Genomic DNA, 19,210 nt, shown 5'->3' on the forward strand with positions numbered 1-19,210 from the left:
AGTAGATATTGTTGAATTGTTAACAACGCTCATGTTGACGAGTTTTTAATTATTTAATGTATTTGTTATTCTGTCTATGATCGAAAACAGAGAGAAAGGGACAGACATATACAGAGGCCAGGGCCACAGTCAGAGAGAAAGAGAGAGAGCGACAGCTTGCATATATTGTATAAAAAAAAAAACGAAAAAGAAATTATATTTCTCATACATACATATATGTACCACATACGTATACGTATATGGAGATGTGTGTGTTTGCACACATATTGTATATGTATATGTGTATGCCTGTATATGTATATATATATATATACCTTAACATATTTTATATATACATACATATATGCATATCTATTTCACCTACTGTACCTACTTCATTATGTAAGCAGCGGGATTTCTACGACGAACAAAAACCAAAGCAATGCAAAAAAAAAACGACAAATCAAAAATATAATATAACCAAAGCAAAACAACGAAATTGAACAGAAATGTTATAAATCATTAATAATTGTAATTGTAATGTTAACCGTTAACCAAAAACCACGCCCACGCTGAAACGTAAGAGCACAACATAAGCAACAACAAAAACAAAACAAAAATGTTTTTTCCAGAAAATTTCCATTTGACAACTTTCAGTCTGTTGTAGTTGTTGTTGTTGGTAATTGTTTGTTTGCCACGCCCGCTTCCCATTCAAAATTGCTTTTCAATAATAACAACAACAAAGACGTCTATGTATATAACATACATACATACGTATGTTTGCACAAACATACATACATAGTAAAAGCTGCGCAGCTGCGTTCTTTTTTTCTTCCATTCCATTCTAGTTCATTTGTGGTGTGTGTCATGCAGAGCGTCACACACACACACACACACATGCAAAAATATATTCAACGCACACAGTCATAGGCAAAAAAATAGAAACTTTCGCTCAGCGTGGCAAGTTAAACAATTATAAAAAGCTAATAATTAATTAACAATAACAGCAACAACAACAACAGCAACAAAAGTGTAATTTCGTAACATAACATAATTCATAATGTATGTATGTATATATGCATTTTATCTCAACATTATTTTAGCAATATCACACACGCACACGTACCTGAGCACATGTACATGTGTGTATGTATGTCACGCATTTTGCGTGCTATGCTTTGCCCATGCGCGCAAGCGAGACAACATGACAGGTTCAGTCACAATGAGAGCGCGCAAAAGAGAGCGTTGCATGCTATTGTTTGTGTGAGCATGTGTGTGTGTTTTGCAAAGGCCAAAAGAATTTTTTTTTTGCCAATTTATACAAATTTATTATTTATACATATGTATGTATAAAGTTGTGTTCTATTTTTTTTTGTGTTTGCTACTTTGCAAACAAATTGTGTTAAACGTGAACACATATGTACATATTAATATTAATACATAAGCAAATGCAATATAGAGTTAACAGCGGCTCATTAACAGCATTCTGTTATGTTATTGCTGCGCTGCAATTTTATGACTTGGCAATTTTAGGTCAATTTGGTTGTAAATCAATTACTTAAATATATAAATAAGTATTTGGTTATGTTGTTGTTGTTGTTTTGCTATAAGTTTAATGGCAGTAGCAGCAACAAGTGTTGTTTGCAGCGCAACATTTAGCTTAACAGCGTTATGTTAAGTGCAAGTGAATGAAAATATGTAAACAGAAATAATAAACATATAAAATAAACAGTTCGTCAAGTAAATATTTGCACAAAAAGAAAACAAAACTACTTTTTGTTTTTTATTTTTTATTATAGTTGCGTAAACAAGTTTAAAAAAAAAAGAACATTATTTGATATCAAACAAAATATGAGAAAACAATTACTTGACTAACTGTATAGAACAAAGCTTGCCAAGCTTTAAACATATGTGAGCGATAGAGAGAGAAAGATTTGTTTTGTTTGTTTTGCTTTTGCCTAGAGCTTTGTTTGTTGTATATGGAATCGCGCTTAGCAACATGCTGCGCGCAGCGCATTGTCAACATGTAACTATGCCACACTGTGGTGAATTTTTATGCATATATGTGTATATATATGACCCCAAGATATAAAAAAAAAAAGGGAAAAAAAAAATTACTTTATTTTTATTGCAGTATTATTCTACGCTTATTTTTAACCGGAAACGCAATAATATGTCGTCTGTTGTGGAAACGCCGATTATAAATCTAGCTGATGATCTCGAAGATGGTGAGATCGATGATGATGATGAGGAAGAAGAGGAGCAGCAACAACAACAAACACAACAAAAACAGCAGCAAAAACAACCACAACAACAAAACAAGTTAAATACATTGGCAACTGGCGGATCGGTTGATGATATACAATTTGTGGGCATTGAGAAATTGCCGTCCAATCATGATGATGATGTTGTATTTCTTGGCCTGGCCAATGAAACCACAACAACAACAACAGCAGCGGCTATTGCCAACAAATCGAAAAAGCCACGCCCCCTTGAAGGTAATTATTTAATTATTCGACTTTTCTTTTATAACTCTTTGATTCCTATAGATGATCATGCTGTAAGCATTGAAAATGCCATTGCCAAGGTCCTTAAAAAAAGCGGCATTGAGCCGCCAATGCCTAAAATCAACAACAACAACAGCAGCAGCAACATCAACAATAGCAACAGCAGCAACAATGTTGCTAACAGCAGCAACATCAACAACAGCGACGCCGACGTCAGCAGCTCTGGCAATGTTGCTGCTGCTGACGCTGACAGCGCTGCCAACGCTGCTGGCAATGATGCTGCGTTGCTGCAGCAACAACAACAACATCCGCCAAGTCGCAGCAGCCGTCGACGCAAGCGCAAAAAGGAACGAGAACGTGAGCAGAAAAAGGACAAAGACTATCAGGTAGAGCACAACATTTCAATGCCCAATTTTTTCTTCCTCTTTCCCATCCGTTATCATCTTAGAAGTCGCGCTAATTGTAAAGACATTTTTTTGATCGATAACAGTGATTCTCTAGTGATGTGGTTAAACATCGCAGCAACGATACATCGATTTTCTTTAAGTCTATAATATTTTCTTAAACTGAAATCTATCCTATTAAAATCGATTACATCATTACATTAGAATATTCCTGTCCTTTAATTGCGACTTTTCATCGTTCTTGCTGTTTTTCCATCATTGATTACTGTTATCGATAAGAGTATACACTATTAGCTTTTTGAATATTTTTGCTGTAATCAATCAATATCGAAAGGCTTAGCATATGTACAGGGTATATTCTAGAGATATTCTAATGATTTAAACCAATTTTTGCAAAATTCTTCTTGAAATCTTTTTCTAAATAATTCTGCTGCTATCGATAGTTTAGTCATTTTAGTATTTTACACATACTTTATCGATGTAAAGTAACTTTATGCATAAGATTCGAGTTATTATATCCTAAAGTTTCATTTTTTATGCGTTTTTTTAACAAATCGCTTTTATCGATAGTTTTGTCAGTTTATAGGGTATATTTTAAACATACTCCATGGATTTAAAGTAACTTTTTAATAAGATTTTAACACTTATTCAAAAGTTTGATTTTGTATGCGCTTTCTTAACAATTTAGCTGTTATCGATAGTTTTTTCAGCTCTATAGGGTATATTTTGGACATACTCTATGAACTTAAAGTAATTTTTTAAAAAGATTTGAACACTTATTCTAAAGTTTGATTTTGTATGCGCTTTCTTAACAATTTAGCTGTTATCGATAGTTTTTGCAGCTCTATAGGGTATATTTTGGACATACTCTAGCGATTTAAAGTAAAGTTTGTATAAGATTTATACACTTTTAACCCAAAGTTTTATGATTTATGTGCTTTCTTAACAATTTAGCTGTTATCGATAGTTATAGTTTTATGCAAATTGCTAATTTTAACGGTTTTTGTTTTGGAATTTCAGAAACGCGCACGTCGTGACTCAATGGATGAGGGCGGCGGCGGTGCGGGCAGCGATGAAATGGACATGGATGAGTACGAGATGATGAATGTGAGGGGCGGCAGTCCACCGCCAGGTGGCGCCACAGCCACAACCAATGCGTCCGCACGCTACACCAGTGATTGGCCCGAAATGGGCGATGCCGGTGGCTATGAATCACCTCCCGATAACTACAGCAGCTACGATTCCTATACGGATGAGGAGCCGGCGAATGTTGTGTCCGGCGGAATGCCTGGACCGGGACAACGACGTCGCCAGCGAAGGGAACGCGAGAAGGAGGCACGCGGCGGAGGCCGTAAGCGAAGGGAAAGGGAACGTGAAAGGGAAAGGGAACGGGAACGTGAAATGGACAGACGACACGATGGCGGCGGAGGAGGAGGAGGAAACGCTGGCGGCGGCAACAAGCGTAATCGTCGTGATTCCGGTGATGATAAATGCCGTGAACCACGCAAATTGGAATTGTGCAAGTTTTATTTAAAGGATTGCTGTGCGAAGCGTGACAAATGCAGTTATATGCACAAGGAATTCCCCTGTAAATATTATTACCTGGGCATGGATTGTTATGCTGGCGAGGATTGTCTCTTCCATCACGGCGAACCATTGACGGAACAACTGCGCAACATACTCCTCAAACACATGGAGACGGCACCCAAAGAAATACTCGGAGATTTCAAACGCATCTCGCGGGATGCGGCTTTAAATCAAATGACGCGACGTCATGAGCAACTCTGTGAGCAATATAACATGGAGAACAGCTGGACAACGTTGGCCAGCGCGGGCATCAGTCGGCTCCAGGAGCAGCAACATGCGGCAGCCAAGCAACATGCGGCAAATCAAGCAGCAGCTGCAATTGCCGCTGTCAATGCGAATCTGCAACAGGTGGTGGCAGCAGCAGCGGCAGCAGCAGCAGCAACAGGAGCAGGAACAACAGCAACAGCAACAGTAGCTGGAACAACAGCAATACCTTCACTACTCGATATGGTCATCAATCCGCCAACGAATCTGCATCATGGTGATGTCAACAAGCCCGAAAAGAAGCGCAAATCACGTTGGGCGGAAAAATCAGCAGCTAAAAATGCAACAACAGCAGCAGCAGCAGCAGCAGTTGCTAACAGCAGCACAACAACAGCTGTTGCTAACATTCCTGCCACTGTTAAACCGTTGCCTGCGCATTTGGATCTGGTGAATCTGACGCAGGTGTTAAGCCTGGAGCATATGGCCAAATTAAATAAACTGGGCATTAGCAATCTGGAGCAAATGTTGCAAGTACCGTTTGGTCAATTAACAGAGGTGGGACTGACATTGCCCGAAATTGGCGAGATTCAGCGCAAGGCGGAGGAGGCCAAGTCCAAGCAGGCGGCAGCGGGAGCAGCAGCAACAACAACAACAGCAACAACTACAGCTACAGTCACAGCCTCCACAATCTCCACAGAATCCTCCACAGTCAAGTTCGTAAAATCTCTCAAAATGAAGTCTGTTAACACTTAACATTTCTCATTATTTTGTTCCTCTGTAGATCTTCCTCCAAGTCGGATCAGGATGCGAGCAATGTAAGCGCCATTGTCAGCTCGAATAGCAACAGCAATAGCAACAATGGTTTCATTATGGTCGATTACACGCAGTATCTGAAGGATGCCCATGTCAGCTTTGCCGGCAATGATCCTCGTAAGTTTCACAGCAATAAATCGACTCTCATTAACATTAGTTTAACAGCTACATAAATCCACTCTCTTTAACATTAGTTTAACAGCTGCATAAATTCACTCTCATTAACATTAGTTTAACAGCTGCATAAATCCACTCTCATTAACATGCATTTAACAGCTGCATAAATCAACTCTCCTTAACATTCATTTAACAGCTGCAGCTCAACTCTCATTAAATATATTGGTTCTATTTCGATTTGGTTTTTAAAAAATTCTAAAATGCTATTGTGCTGTTTATATTCATTCTGATATAAGAAGTTTTTAATGATGTTGACACTTGAGGTTTAAAATGTTCGAACAATTTGCATAATTTTAAATGCAGAATGAATTTAGGAGCCAAACCATGATCAAAATGACATTCCTCTTGAAAATCGGTTGAGTTTTGATCAATTTATGGCAGTTTGAAGTGGGTCAGATTTTTGATCTGACAACTTTACAAGTCAAAATTTTTGTTCAATTTGGCATGATTTTTTACAAAAAAATTAAAGGTCTCAGAATCAAGTTTAAAGTGTTGTTTTATACTAATTACGGTATAAGGAGTTGATTAAAAGTGAAAACTTGAGATTTAAAATTTTCAATTTTCGAAATTTCAAAGGGGGGACCCTAAGCATCGAAAGCAATATCTAGTACAATCTAGAAAAAAATATTTTTTTTTTAAGAATTTAATAAAATTTGAATGCAGAATAAATTTGGAGGCCGAATCATGATTAAAATGACATTCCGCTAGAAAATCGGTTGAGTTTTGATCAAGTTATGGCAGTTTGAAGTGGGTCAGATTTGTGATCTGACAACTTTACAAGTCAACATTTTTGTCCAATTTCCCATGATTTTTTACAAAAAAATGAAAGGTCCCAGAATCAAGTTTAAAGTGCTGTTTTATACTAATTTCGATATAAGGAGTTGATTTAAAGTGAAAACTTGAGATTTTAAATTTTCAATTTTAAAAAATCCAAAGGGGGGACCCTTAGCATAGAAATCAATATATGGATCTAGAGGCACAAAATTCTTTGAACAAATTTAATATAAATTTTTTAGCAGAATAAGTTTAGAGGTCAATCTAAAATCGAAATGATATTCCATTTGAAAATCGGAAAAAGTAATGACAGTTTTAAATTGGTTCGACCTTTGACAAATGCATGTCGAGCTTAACAGTACATGGTAAAACAGCCTTAACATAGCTCACATTAACATAGCTATCTTTGTGTAGTGTGCTGTTAAATAACATTGCCATTACTTGCGCAGGTAATTGCCATATGTTAAGTTTAACAGTGCGCTGTTGATCATTAGAATTAACAGTTGAAATTCTGTTAATCCTCGAGTTTAATGGTATATTATTTAATAAAATTGTATTTTTAAAAGTTATCGCTCAAAAATTAATGCAAGTCGTTTTATAATTTTGTTGTCTTGTGTTTTGCAAACTTTCAGTGGACGACGATCGAGAGGAGGATGATGAGCAGCTGGTAATTGATGATGGCAACGATGAGGAGGACGATGAATCCGAAACGGATGCCAAGGCAAAGAAATTGAAAAGTGCTGGCGGCGGAAATGTTGATGGGAATGAGGATGGAAAGGAGGAAGCGAAGAAAGAAGAGGAGACGCCACCAATGCCATCGGTATTTGATTTGCCCACCTTTATGAGCAACATGCTCGGTCAGCAAACAGCAGGAACAAGTGGAACAACAACTGGCACAACAGTTGAATCCCCAATGGAACCAGCTTCGGTGGAGGCAAGTCCACAGGGATTGGGAGCGGCAACGGGAACGGGAACGGGGAGCAAAGGATTGTCTGGCAAACACATGGAGCCGGAGGAACGAAGTGCTTTTTATAGGGACATCATACGGAATGCCTTCAAGGCGCACAGTGGCGATGCGGATGATAGCAACGATGTCTACAGTTTCAAATACACCGATCCACATAATTCCAATTCGAATTCACGTTCTCGCTCCTTGACACCGACACCAACACCCGAACCAGGCTCCCAATCGCCCAATTCTCTAACTGAGGATCAAGTGACCGGGGGAACAACATCGGATGATGCTTCCCCGTTGTACACACGCATATCCATGTATGACTTTGATCCCAGCAAGGCGGCACTGGAGGATCAGACCATTAGGGAGGCGAAACGTGAACGGGATCGTGATATCGATATGCGTCTGCCCTTTGCGGACATGAAACATTATCTGCCTGCCACGGAAATTGATGCAGCCATCTTTTCGCATATTCCACTGCGCTGGCAGCTGCAACAGGTGCTCATCGATCCGCCCAGCTATGCGCAGCTGCGTCTGGGCGCCTCCAGCAAGGAGCAACGGGAACTGCGTGATCCCAGACTACGCCGTATACTGGGATTGCCGGAATTGACGGAGGAAGCGGGCTTGGGTCTGGGTGCGGGAGCCGGTGCTAGTTTAGCGGGCAGTTCCAGCTCTATGCAGTCCTCCATGGGTTTGACGACGGAGCGCAGGGAGCGCAAGACGAGCAACTGCATCTCATCGCCGGATGCACAGCAGCTGTATGATTCCACGCCCAGTTCACCACCGCCGGCTGCAGTGCAGCTGCCGGCCATGAATGTGCCGCCGCCAACAAATGAAACGGCAGCGGCAACAGGAGCGGGAGCAGTAGGAGCAGCGGTTGGCGGAGCTGCCACAGATCCACGGCGCACTGATCCACGTCGTGATCCGCGACGCGCGCATTTAAACAGCCAGCCAAGTGGCAGTTTTCCCGCCTCCGCCGCCAGTGCCGCCACTTCTGCCTCCTCCTCCTCCTCCAGCAGCTCCAATTTGCTGGACAGCAGCCGGCAAATCCTCGAGATACGCAATCTAATGCAGAGCTCCAACTGGTACAAGAATCTGGGCAGCAACAACAAGATCATGGTGAATCAGCAATTGGCTCTGGTCTTCACCGAACTCAAGAAGTTCCATCAACAGGAGTCGCCCAACAAAATCTTTGATGTCAACTTCATAGTCAACAATCAGACGCTGCAACAGATCTTTGCCAAGCTGCACATCTATATAGATGATAATGGACTGGTGGTGCAGCTGCCAGAGGAGCCGCCACAGAATGTGGCAGCTGCAGTCGGAGTGGGAGTGGGAGTTGGTGGCGTCTCCAATTTGCCGCCCATATTGCCAAACATGTCACAGCCACCGCCGAATTTGGTGCAATTGCTGCGTCAGCCGCCGCCGCAGGTGGCACGTGGCATGCCGCCAATGAATATGGCCATGCCACATCCGCATGCAACATTCAATCAGCCGCCGCCAGTGCGCAACAACAATAACAACAACAACAATATTAACAATGGCAACAGCAATAACAACATGAACAACAACAACAGCATTTTGGGCATGCCACCAAATGTGGCAAATGTTAACGTCATGGGCGTCATGAGCAATAATCCGTTCAATCCCTTTGCCGGCAATAACATGCTCAATAACATGGCCATGAATAACATGAACATGAATAACATGGCCATGAATAACATGGGTGGTCCCATGCCGCCATTCAATAACAGCAATATGCAGCCAAATGTTATGCCCTTTAAGCATTTCGGTGGCCCTGGCAATAATAACAGTGGCGGTGGCGGCGGCAACCAGGGTCGTCATTTTGCCGGCAATAATCGCAATCGCGGCAGCGGCAATCGAAATCGCAATAACAACAATTAAAACAACAAAAAAAAGAAAAACGAAAAGAAATTATGCTCACACTTTTACCCCAAACCACCCCCAGCCAGACCCCCTCTACAGCCCTTAAGCAGAAAATGTATGCTCCCGACGCCCCCTCTTTTTTTCACTCAAAAGACTTGTAGCATTATGTTTATGTTTTAAAGAAAATGACCCTACCCCAACACCAACAAACACACACACACACACTCTTATACACACACACTTATACACACCACTATACACACTTACAATAAGATAAAAACAAATGTTACTTTCTTTTTTTTAAATAATAGCTTTAACGGTTTTTTGCTATTTGAGCTACTTAAAAAAATCGGATTTGGACTGCTATGTAATTGTATATTATTCTCTACTATACAACTAATTGTTTTTTTTTTTTAAATATATATATATATATATTATCAATTGATATATATATATATAATATATGCAGACATATAATTATTAATATATATATTTTTTTATTGGTTTAAGTATTCACCTACGGTACTGATACAAAATGTAGTCGTAGTTTGGAACTCAACTTTTAATTCATACGGATATAAGCTTAGTCGTACTCAAACATTTGTAGACATACGAAAATAAAAAGCAAGTGTTAAGTATTATTAACAAATAGGATTTTACACTTTGCAATTGTTTCTAAAAAACTATTCTTTAAAAAGTGCCTTTCCGTTACTCTTGTTATTATCAATGCTGCCAGCTGATTTGATAAACATCTGGCAGCTTTAACTTTAGCTTAATAATGCGTTAACAGCTGCAATTAAGTGCGTTAGCAGGAGTCATAACAGTGCGTTAGCAGTCGCAGCTTAACGTTGCTAGCAAACTAATCGAGATTTTGATTACAATTTCATAAAAGCTTGCTCAGTGCAAATTCAAAACCCATAAAGCTTAAATATATTATAATATGTAATATTACAAAAAGTAGGCAGTAAATTGCGAATTTTATTAAGCATTAATAAAGCATTTTAAGCGCAAATTAATTTAATCGATGCTATCGATTGTTAAAATCGTTCGTTGTTTAGGCATAACTTTGACAGTGTGACCACAGTTTATTTATAATTTGGTGACAACTGCCACCTTTGGGCCAAAACAGTGTTTCCACACAAGTGTTGCCAAGTTTTTAGGGGGAAGAATAGCTGTTTCTGGCTGGAAAGCATCTAAATTTGTTTAAGTGGGCACTTTTCCACAGCTTTACCCAAAATATTAATAGCAAAACTTAGCAGAAAATATAATTAAAATAGCCAGACTTCCAGCTAATAGAAATTTTTAAATTTTCAAAACAAACGAACTCTGAAAATAGCCAGAACTAGCTATAAAATAGTTAAGTTGGCAACAGTGACTCGGTCATGCTTTCAGTATCATTTTGTCGGCTGTGAAGGAAATTTGTAGCGCCGCGCGCAGTGCATTTTTTTCTGGTAACCTTTTTTTTCTCCACTTTGTACTGTTTTTTCTTTTTTTTTTTGTTTTTCTTGTTTTTGCAACAAAAAAAAACAATGCAATATTTTGTCGTATGCGTGTATATAATCGACTAGCAAAATATGTAAAGACTTTGACGTGTAAACGAGGAAGAAAGCATACTTGGAAATAATATAATATACATACACATACACACGTATGCAGACACATGCGTGTGTGCATGTACATTCATATTGTATGTATGTATGTACTAGGGCCCACAATGGGTTTTAGCGTGACGTGAAGTGTATATAAAGAAGCTGAAAAAAAATGAAATGAATCGACGAAAAAGAGAAAATGGAAAAAAGAAAACACACGCAGACATTGTGAAATATATATAATAAAAATCTGTATTTGTTGAAATATCTCTCATTGAAAATACATACATACATGCGTAGTTATTTACATTTGCAAATGCTTCAAATTTGTATATTATTTATTTATTTTGCTTTTTTTTACCCCCCCTTCATTTACTACGTACATATGGCTGTATGTATGTATGAATGTGTATGTGTGTGTGCGGCGAGAAGGCAACGAGTAGCAGGGCAGCATTTTTGAGTAACTGTAGCAGTTACTCGCTGTATTTGTTTTACTTTTTTTCTTCGTTGTTTTGTTGGTGTACCAAAAACAAAAAAAAACGGGCTTGAAATGCGAATTAAACATAAATAAATACACAAGTTAAATAATATAGCAAATCAAGTGCAACAGTGGTGTTTACAATCGATGCTACATAGATACATAAAGCAAAATCAACTTTGTTACAGTGCGTGCAAAAAGTTTTGCGCCGCATTTCATATTTCAGGCTGCCAATAACATTTTGTTAGTACATTTTATCCAAATCCGTATGTATGTACAACGTTTTTTTTCTGTGCGCATTTATATAGAGGTCAGCATACTATTGCTTTGCACTGTAGTAACAACAACAACAGCAGCAGCTAAAGAGAAGAGCAATACCAAAGCAAAAATGGCAACGAGCCGCTGAAAACGTACGCGCGCACTAACACATGCGTATATATATATACACACAGACACACGCACACATGGTCACATACACATTTACGACGTCCTCGTTCACTAAGGCCGCTGCCAACTCGCTGTTAGCGTCGATGACGAATGCGTGTGAGTGAGTGAACGCAGCATGTTTTATATGTGTGTGTGTGTGTGTGTGTGTTTGTACAGTGGCTCACAGCTTATTTGACCCACTAGTCTTGCATATTGCACTATTTCAATGAATTTATATTTTAATAAGCAGTTTAAGTAAAATGTAAACGCGAAATTGATGTTTAATGTTAAAAATTGAGCAAAATATTTTCTTTTAATTTTATATACATACAGTTGGTCAAGAAAGTGTTTGGATAAAGTAAAAAAATAATTTACATATAATATATATTTTCGCTTATGCATTTTTTATTGTATGTCTTATTTTAAGTCTTTGTCTTGTCTTTGAGTTTTGGAATAAGTTAAAAAACAATTTTCATTGAATTTAATTATTTTTATAAATAAAAACCAAACATAGTTGAAAATGGAGTGTAACAAATATGCTGTTAGCCACTGTGTGCGCTTTTGGCTCTGTTATAAACAAGTGTTGCCAACCTTAGCAACAATAACAATAATAATAACAAAACAGTTATACACATACATACGTACATTCATATGCTGTGTATATGTTTGTGTGTATGTATAGGTGTATGTGTGTGTGTGTGTGTGTGCACACTCGCTCAAAATTCATTCTGTTCGCAACGTGGGTAAATTGTGTATTTTTTTTTTGCCGTCTGTTGTTTTTTGGGCTGCATTTATGTTATACATAAACTACCATTTTGCTTTTGCTTACGACAAATAGGGGATAGTCGAGGGAATGAAGAAGGAACACTTGCAAGCTGCAGCAGAGCAGCAGCAGCGCAACAACAACAACAACAAACAGTAATGCGCGTGCATACAGTCGCGTCCAGCAAAAGATTGCCATGTATGCTGATTACTTATTGTACCTGGGTCTGGGTACAAAAACTTCCGTTCCATTTGTTACGCTGCACAAAACAGCAAAAACAACAAAACAAAAACTTGCATTTGTATGTATATACGGCAGATTTGTATCGTATTTTTGTATCTTTGTATCTGTGTATCTTTTGGGCTTGTCTACCTTCTACCTGACCCACTGAGAACCTTTAACATGTCCTGCTTTTGGTCATTTCCGGTTTTCAGTTTATCTACTCGTATTGTGTTCGCTTATCTGCCACTGTAATTTTCCACTGGTGCAAAAAAAAAAAAAAGAAAACTACAAAATTGTTTAAACAAAAGTAATTTCTTTCATATATACAAGTATATATTTACAGTATGTCCAGTAATTACTTTGACAAAGAAACAAATTCACTTACAATATCATTTACTTTTGGTTTTTTCTCTTAAAATTACTTAACAAAAAAAAAAGATAAATGTTGCACTGAGTTTTACTCATTTGAGAGAATTGTTCTTTTTGTTTTTGTATATTGCTTAACATTACACATAAATTGCATAAATCGAAAATGGCAAACTGTTAATTTAACAATGTAAATTCACAAAATCTGCCAGCACAAAGTAATGACAGCTGGTAACACTATTGTGGCATGCGACTGTAGCAATCAGCTGTTATCGTCAGATACTTTGTAAGTTTAGAATTGGTTTTTATCCGAAACTGCGATAAGATAACAAATTTTGTCAGCATTGCACACGTATGTATGTATATTTATTTGTTGTTTGACATGCATATAAACAATAACAATAGCAATTACATTAATTGCAATGACAGTTAGAAAATAAGAATAACAGTGCTTCACAGTCACGTCCCTGTAAACTGTCTGCCTGTCTACATACAAATTTAGATCGATCATAAACATACATTTGTATATATGTATATATTTTTCGGCACGCTGCTGCAATATAAACATATATTAACTGGCACACGCGCGCCCGTTATAATTACTCGGATTTAACTCGATTTTATGATCGTTTTTCCATTGAAGAAAAGGTGCAAAAATGTGCGTGTGTGTAAGCTCCCTGTCTGGCAGTCTGTGTCAGGTAGTCGGCTGCATATAAAATGCAAGCTGCATTCTGCATTCTCTCTGTCGTCATGCAGCTGCCGTGAGAGCGGGAGAGTAAAAGGGCAAGAGAGCGAATAGAGGCAGGCAGGGCCAGTGTTGCCAGAATATTGTGAGCTAAATTGCTAGAAATAGCTAAAAGAAATAACAAAAATAAATTTAAAAAAAGACCTAAAAAGTGTATAATTTTTTAAACAGATTTAGTTAAAAAAATATAAAAACAGTTTAGAAAAGCAAATATTTTGAAAATATTCAACATATTTCAACATCTTTCTTATAGCACTTCATCAAATTTTTTTGCTACTGCAATTATACAAATTTTAAATAATATATAATTTCTAAAAAATATATTACTAACGGTATCAAATGGCAGCTAAACCTTTTTTTAAAATTGTAAATTTGTTAATTTCTAGTTAATGGCTTTGCAACAATTATTCTAGCTTTTGCAATTTAAGTGCTAAATCTAGCAATAAAATTGCTAAAATGGCAGCACTGGCAGGCAGAGCAGCATCGCTTAACATTTTTGACAGCTGTCGCATTGTTGTTTTTGCTGAAACGTTTTCCATTTCATTTCTGCTCTCTTCCTGCTCCTCTCTTTGTGATCTCTCTCTGTCTGTCTGTGTCTTGCAGTGCGACTCCACTTCCTTTGAAGGCCATTCCCCTTTTAAATACAGCGATCAATGCTCGTTAATAATACCTGTATTGGTTTTGTTGGCATTTCACTCGTTACTTGAGCGCGGGGGCAGCATTTTTGCTTGACCAGTTAAAAGTGCAATAACATTCAACTGTTATTGCAATTACATACACACGTATGTTACTGTTTGTCTGCCTATGTATATAACAGCAATCAGCTAGAATGCCGGCTCGCTCTTTCTCTCTTCCACTTGAATGATCGCCGGCTAGTTTTCGCTTGTGTCTGGCAACGCTGCGTTTGGTGTTTCATTCACAGCTGAGCAGCTCCCTTAATTGTTACATGTATGTGTGTGTGTGTTTTGCCTTGACTGAATTTATGTTTATTTGTTTTTGTTTTTCTTTGATTTTTGCTGTTATCAGCAGCTGTTGCTGACATTTCTCTCTCTCTCACACACACATGCACAAACAAGCAGGAATTTGCATATTTTTACCGTATTTTGTGGTCAAAGCTCAACAATTTTTTGTTGTAATTTTTTTGCCTTTGTTTTTGTCAATTTTGAGATCTGTCTGTCCTCTTACTCGCTCTCTCTTGCGCTCCCTGACAGCTGCTCTCTTCTGGTACTTGATATTAGCGTGTGACTTTCTTTTTATGCATCTTTTCTTGTTGTCTGCTTTGTGTGTTTTTGCCGTTTGCTTTCACCATATAATACAGCTTGTTTTACATGTCTGTTCTGCTTATCGTTGTTGTTGTTTGTGTTGTTAATATTGTTGTGAGTTAGGGAACGCTTAAGTGTTCTAGCAGTTTTCTCCCCTTGACCCCCCTCGTTTCCCCTTTCCTTTCTAGCTGTCCCATAACAGTATTCACAAACTGTTGTTGTACCTGTTAATTCTCTTTCTCTCGTTTGCTCTTTGTATTTCCGCTTGTTTCGTTATGTACTCGCTGCTTTGAGTTCTTCTGTACTGCTGTATGTACTGTATATGTATATTAGGGTGTATCTATTTTTTTTTTTTTAATAGAACTTTGTAACCCAAATTCATAATTTAATTTAAATTTTAAGATATTTTCACTAAGAAATTATAGCACTAAATCAATTTCTGGTTGAAAAATATTGTGTTTGTAGTTCTTGCATTTGCGAAAATAATGTTTAAAGGACAATTGATCCTTTAATTCTGTGAAGTTTGAAAAGTCCTGGTCTTAACAAGAGTTTTAATAGCAATTTTGTCGGGATCGGACTAAAAACTACTATATGGTAATAATTATATGTGACAAATTTTAACAAAAATATTTTTTATTTATCGGGGACGAGGAATTAATTGATTCTTAGAATTGAATTTGGGTTACTAGTCTTAAATTTTTTGGGCCCATACAAATCGATGCACCCTAATGTATATATTTTTTTTTTGGCAAATTGTGCCGAGTGTATAAGTTTGTGTGTGTGTGAGTGTGCTCTCCACAGTGCTGTATAATACTCTTATAAACACACACACACGCACAAGCACAGTGTAACAGTGGCAGTTGCTTATTCTCGTACATGCTTTAGGGGCACTTTCAACCCCCTCGTACTCTCCCCCCCCCACTCTTCTTCTCTTCAGCTCCCACCCCCTTTGTTGGTCACGCAGCAAGTACGCATTTATTATTGTCCAGCGAGTTACAGTGGGTCACAGCTTATTTGCCACACTACATTTTATACTGTGTGCTTGACTATTTTTGGAAAATAATTTTTAAATAACTAAAGATTAGTAGAAAAATGTATTTAAGTGTATTATTTTTTTTAATATGTAAGAGTAATGTCAAATAAGCTGCAAGTCACTGTATATGCGGTGAGTGGTAGGGGAAAGGGGCAGGGAGTGGTTGTTGGGGGGTTGCCATGTACTCATTTTCATGTTCAACTTTTTTCTTTCTTATTTTCATTTTTTTTTGGAGTGGGACATGCGCCGGAGAGCAGCTCTTCTACCCTCCCTCTTCTACGCTCCCTCTTCTACCTACCCTTTTCACTCCCCCTTGCCCCAGCCTTTTCTTGGAATTGCAATTCGCTTTTTTGCTGTCGGAAGAAGTTTTAATAACTTCTCAAGAGGATTTTCTACCTGGTTTGAAGTTGCTCCAAAGATTCATTATATACTGTTCTAGTGTGTTTTACAAAGCTCTACAGATTTTAATGACATTTGCTTCTAAAAACAATCAAACTAAATGTCTGTGTTTCTAAATAGCTACAACTATGATATTTGGATTGTTTCCTTACTATGCTATATAAATTGTTTAAGATTAACAATATTATTTTTTAACTGCCTTTTTGAACAATTTCCAGCTGCAGCTAATTCTACTCAAAAACTTGGTTCTGCTGTCGAAATTTCCTTTGGATTTTCTTGGTATTGAATATTGGGTTGGGCATTTCTCAACTACTTCAGCTCAATTAGCATATCACCTGCTTTTCAGCGTCTGCTTTCAGGCAGCTGCATTTTGTATTCCATTTACACCCGTCGACTTAATAGATGTTTCTATAATCCATTTGATAGAATTCGAATTGATTTGTTTAGGTATAATTTCTCTATACACTAAAAAGATTTATCGTTCTATTTGTAGCTGAAATACATTTGATATAAATTCCAAAATCAATTCAAATATATCGTAATGTAGATTGAACTCTTTTGAAATCAGGGACAGTAAATAAAACGTGAAATATATCTTTAAGGGTAATCTATGCAATTTTACCATGATCTTAAGATTTATGCTTTTTATTATTTTACTCATGAAATAATCATTATTTTTGAGCAAAAATGATGATAATGCTTATTTCTTAAGTTTTATTTTTTTGAATCAAAAATAAAACTTATAACGATTACAGTCCCTGTTTGAAATTGATATGATAGAATTAAATAAACTTGAATAATTGCAATATTAGTGATTTTTTGAAATTGAAAATGTTTTCAGTTAACAATTTAATTCAATTCAAAAAAGATTCAATCGAAAAAATGTGGATTCGTTTTAAAAACAAAGTATCTAAATTTCAAGTTGACGGATTTATATACCAAAAATTTTTTAAACTAAAAACATATAAATTTTTAATTAATTGCTGATTGATTGACTTTGATAAATGCGATAGCATTGAAAATGTTTTTAATTAAAATTTTTATTAAAATTAAGAAAGATTTTATAATTTAAAACAATTATGATTCTAAATTTCTATTTAACGGATCGAATATATTTTAAATCGATAAATATATAAATTTTTAATTGGTTGCTAATTGTTTAATTGATTCCTTTGAAAAGAAAAATATGATTGGATTTCCATAATTTGGTCCAAGTTGCAGCTTGCTTCCAAGTAAATCAGTTTGCAGCTTGCAATGTGCCAGCAGCTTGCCATGGTTGTCACCTTGCCCATGATTGTCACCTTGCGAGCATCGTCGACACTTCGTGCAGCAAGCTTCCGAGAAGACAAAACATCTGCCTGCTGTCTGCAGCCGGCTTCGGCCCAAAAAAAATAGAGAAAAGTCCACCCAAATCGATGGCACACTTCCTGGTAGAGATCATATAAGCTGATCGGGTGGGTGGCTGGGTTGACTTGTCCAGAGACTAGAGGCTAGAGGATTATCAGGTAGCGCACGCTTCTGGCACGCGTGCACCTTGTGCCACATTCAGGTAGCAGGAGGTAGGGTCACCACCTACTCCTCCCACTCCTATTCCGCCCGTCGGACTTGAAGATCCTTGTTTAAATAGCTCGTGTCTCAGCGATCTGACTTCAGTTGAGTTTTACTCGTCGTGTCAAGTTTAACTTGTGCCTTGTGATTCCTTGTGCTCTTCAAGTATCTATTTGTGTGATAATATCTTTATATATCCTATATCCTTTGAAAATGGATTTCAATTTTGATTCAGTGGCCCCCTCCTCCACCATGAAGTCATACTACGACTTCCAAATGGCAAGGTATGTGCCGATCGTGGCTTTCAATTTACTTCATTTCACATTTTAAAGCGCAATTTGCAATTTCTTTGGTTCGAGTTTTTTTTTTTTTTTGGTGGGGTGACAACCCTGCTATAAGTTTTAAGTGTTTTCCTTATATATGATCGCTTGCTTAAGTTTACTGCCTATCTTTGCTTTTTAAATGAAACTTGGCTGAGGTGACAACTCTGGTTGTTTGTGGCTCTGTGGACTCTATATTAAATAGGCTGAGCTGACAACTCTGTTGGCTTTTTGTTTAAATAATGCTGCAGTGTTTTGTTTGAAGTGAGGTGACAACTCTGCTTATGGGGATATACGTTCCACAATTTCGTTTCGACAATTTTTGAGACGAAGTTGGGCTGAGCTAACAACTCTGTTCGCTTTCAATTTTTGATTGATTTAGTAGAGGTGACAATACTGTTTACTACGTTTTTTAAGAGCTGACAACTCTGGTCGCACACACACACACACATACTAATAACTATAAATTGCGTTAAACAAAATGCCTGTTAAATATAGCTCTTAACTAGTGTTTAGTATTTTTTGTAGTATTTAATTTGGTATTAAAATCAGCTACTCGCTCGCCTCACACATACACACACACACACACAACATACACGCATACGATAAAACACGCATACACTGAAAAAATCGCACGTCTCTTTTTATCATATGTTAATTTCCTTACAAATTTCTCACCTTTCACCCCCAACAACAACAACAACAACTACTACTATTACAACAACAACCTTAGTAACAACAACAACAACAACACAGCTGAGCGCGCCAACAA

At 37.4% G+C, this 19,210-nt stretch overlaps 1 protein-coding gene across 2 annotated transcripts; it reads left to right on the forward strand.

The window, feature by feature from the left end:
- Nucleotides 1-9,933, forward strand: LOC117788577 (protein suppressor of sable). 2 transcript variants are annotated; one of them, XM_034627368.1, is made up of 6 exons: nt 1-167; nt 2,114-2,477; nt 2,529-2,872; nt 3,911-5,394; nt 5,463-5,611; nt 7,078-9,933. In XM_034627368.1, exons 2-6 carry the CDS (start codon nt 2,153-2,155, stop codon nt 9,303-9,305), a joined length of 4,530 nt encoding a protein of 1,509 aa, XP_034483259.1. In that variant the 5' UTR covers nt 1-167; nt 2,114-2,152; the 3' UTR covers nt 9,306-9,933. The 2 variants fall into 2 exon arrangements, with proteins under 2 accessions (XP_034483259.1, XP_034483266.1); XM_034627375.1 differs by lacking the exon at nt 1-167 and adding an exon at nt 291-558.
- The last annotated feature ends 9,277 nt before the right edge of the window (nt 9,934-19,210 follow it).

This window comes from Drosophila innubila, chromosome X (assembly GCF_004354385.1).
Source record: "Drosophila innubila isolate TH190305 chromosome X, UK_Dinn_1.0, whole genome shotgun sequence".
In the NCBI taxonomy this organism is placed as follows: Eukaryota; Metazoa; Arthropoda; class Insecta; order Diptera; family Drosophilidae; genus Drosophila; species Drosophila innubila.

What these genes read in the sequence shown, in the direction of transcription:
- LOC117788577 (XM_034627368.1), top strand. Translation starts at nt 2,153, where the DNA reads ATGTCGTCTGTTGTGGAAACGCCGATTATAAATCTAGCTGATGATCTC. An exon ending in AAAAGGACAAAGACTATCAG is followed by an intron (nt 2,873 to 3,910) that starts GTAGAGCACAAC and finishes TTGGAATTTCAG; the next exon opens with AAACGCGCACGTCGTGACTC. An exon ending in ACAGAATCCTCCACAGTCAA is followed by an intron (nt 5,395 to 5,462) that starts GTTCGTAAAATC and finishes GTTCCTCTGTAG; the next exon opens with ATCTTCCTCCAAGTCGGATC.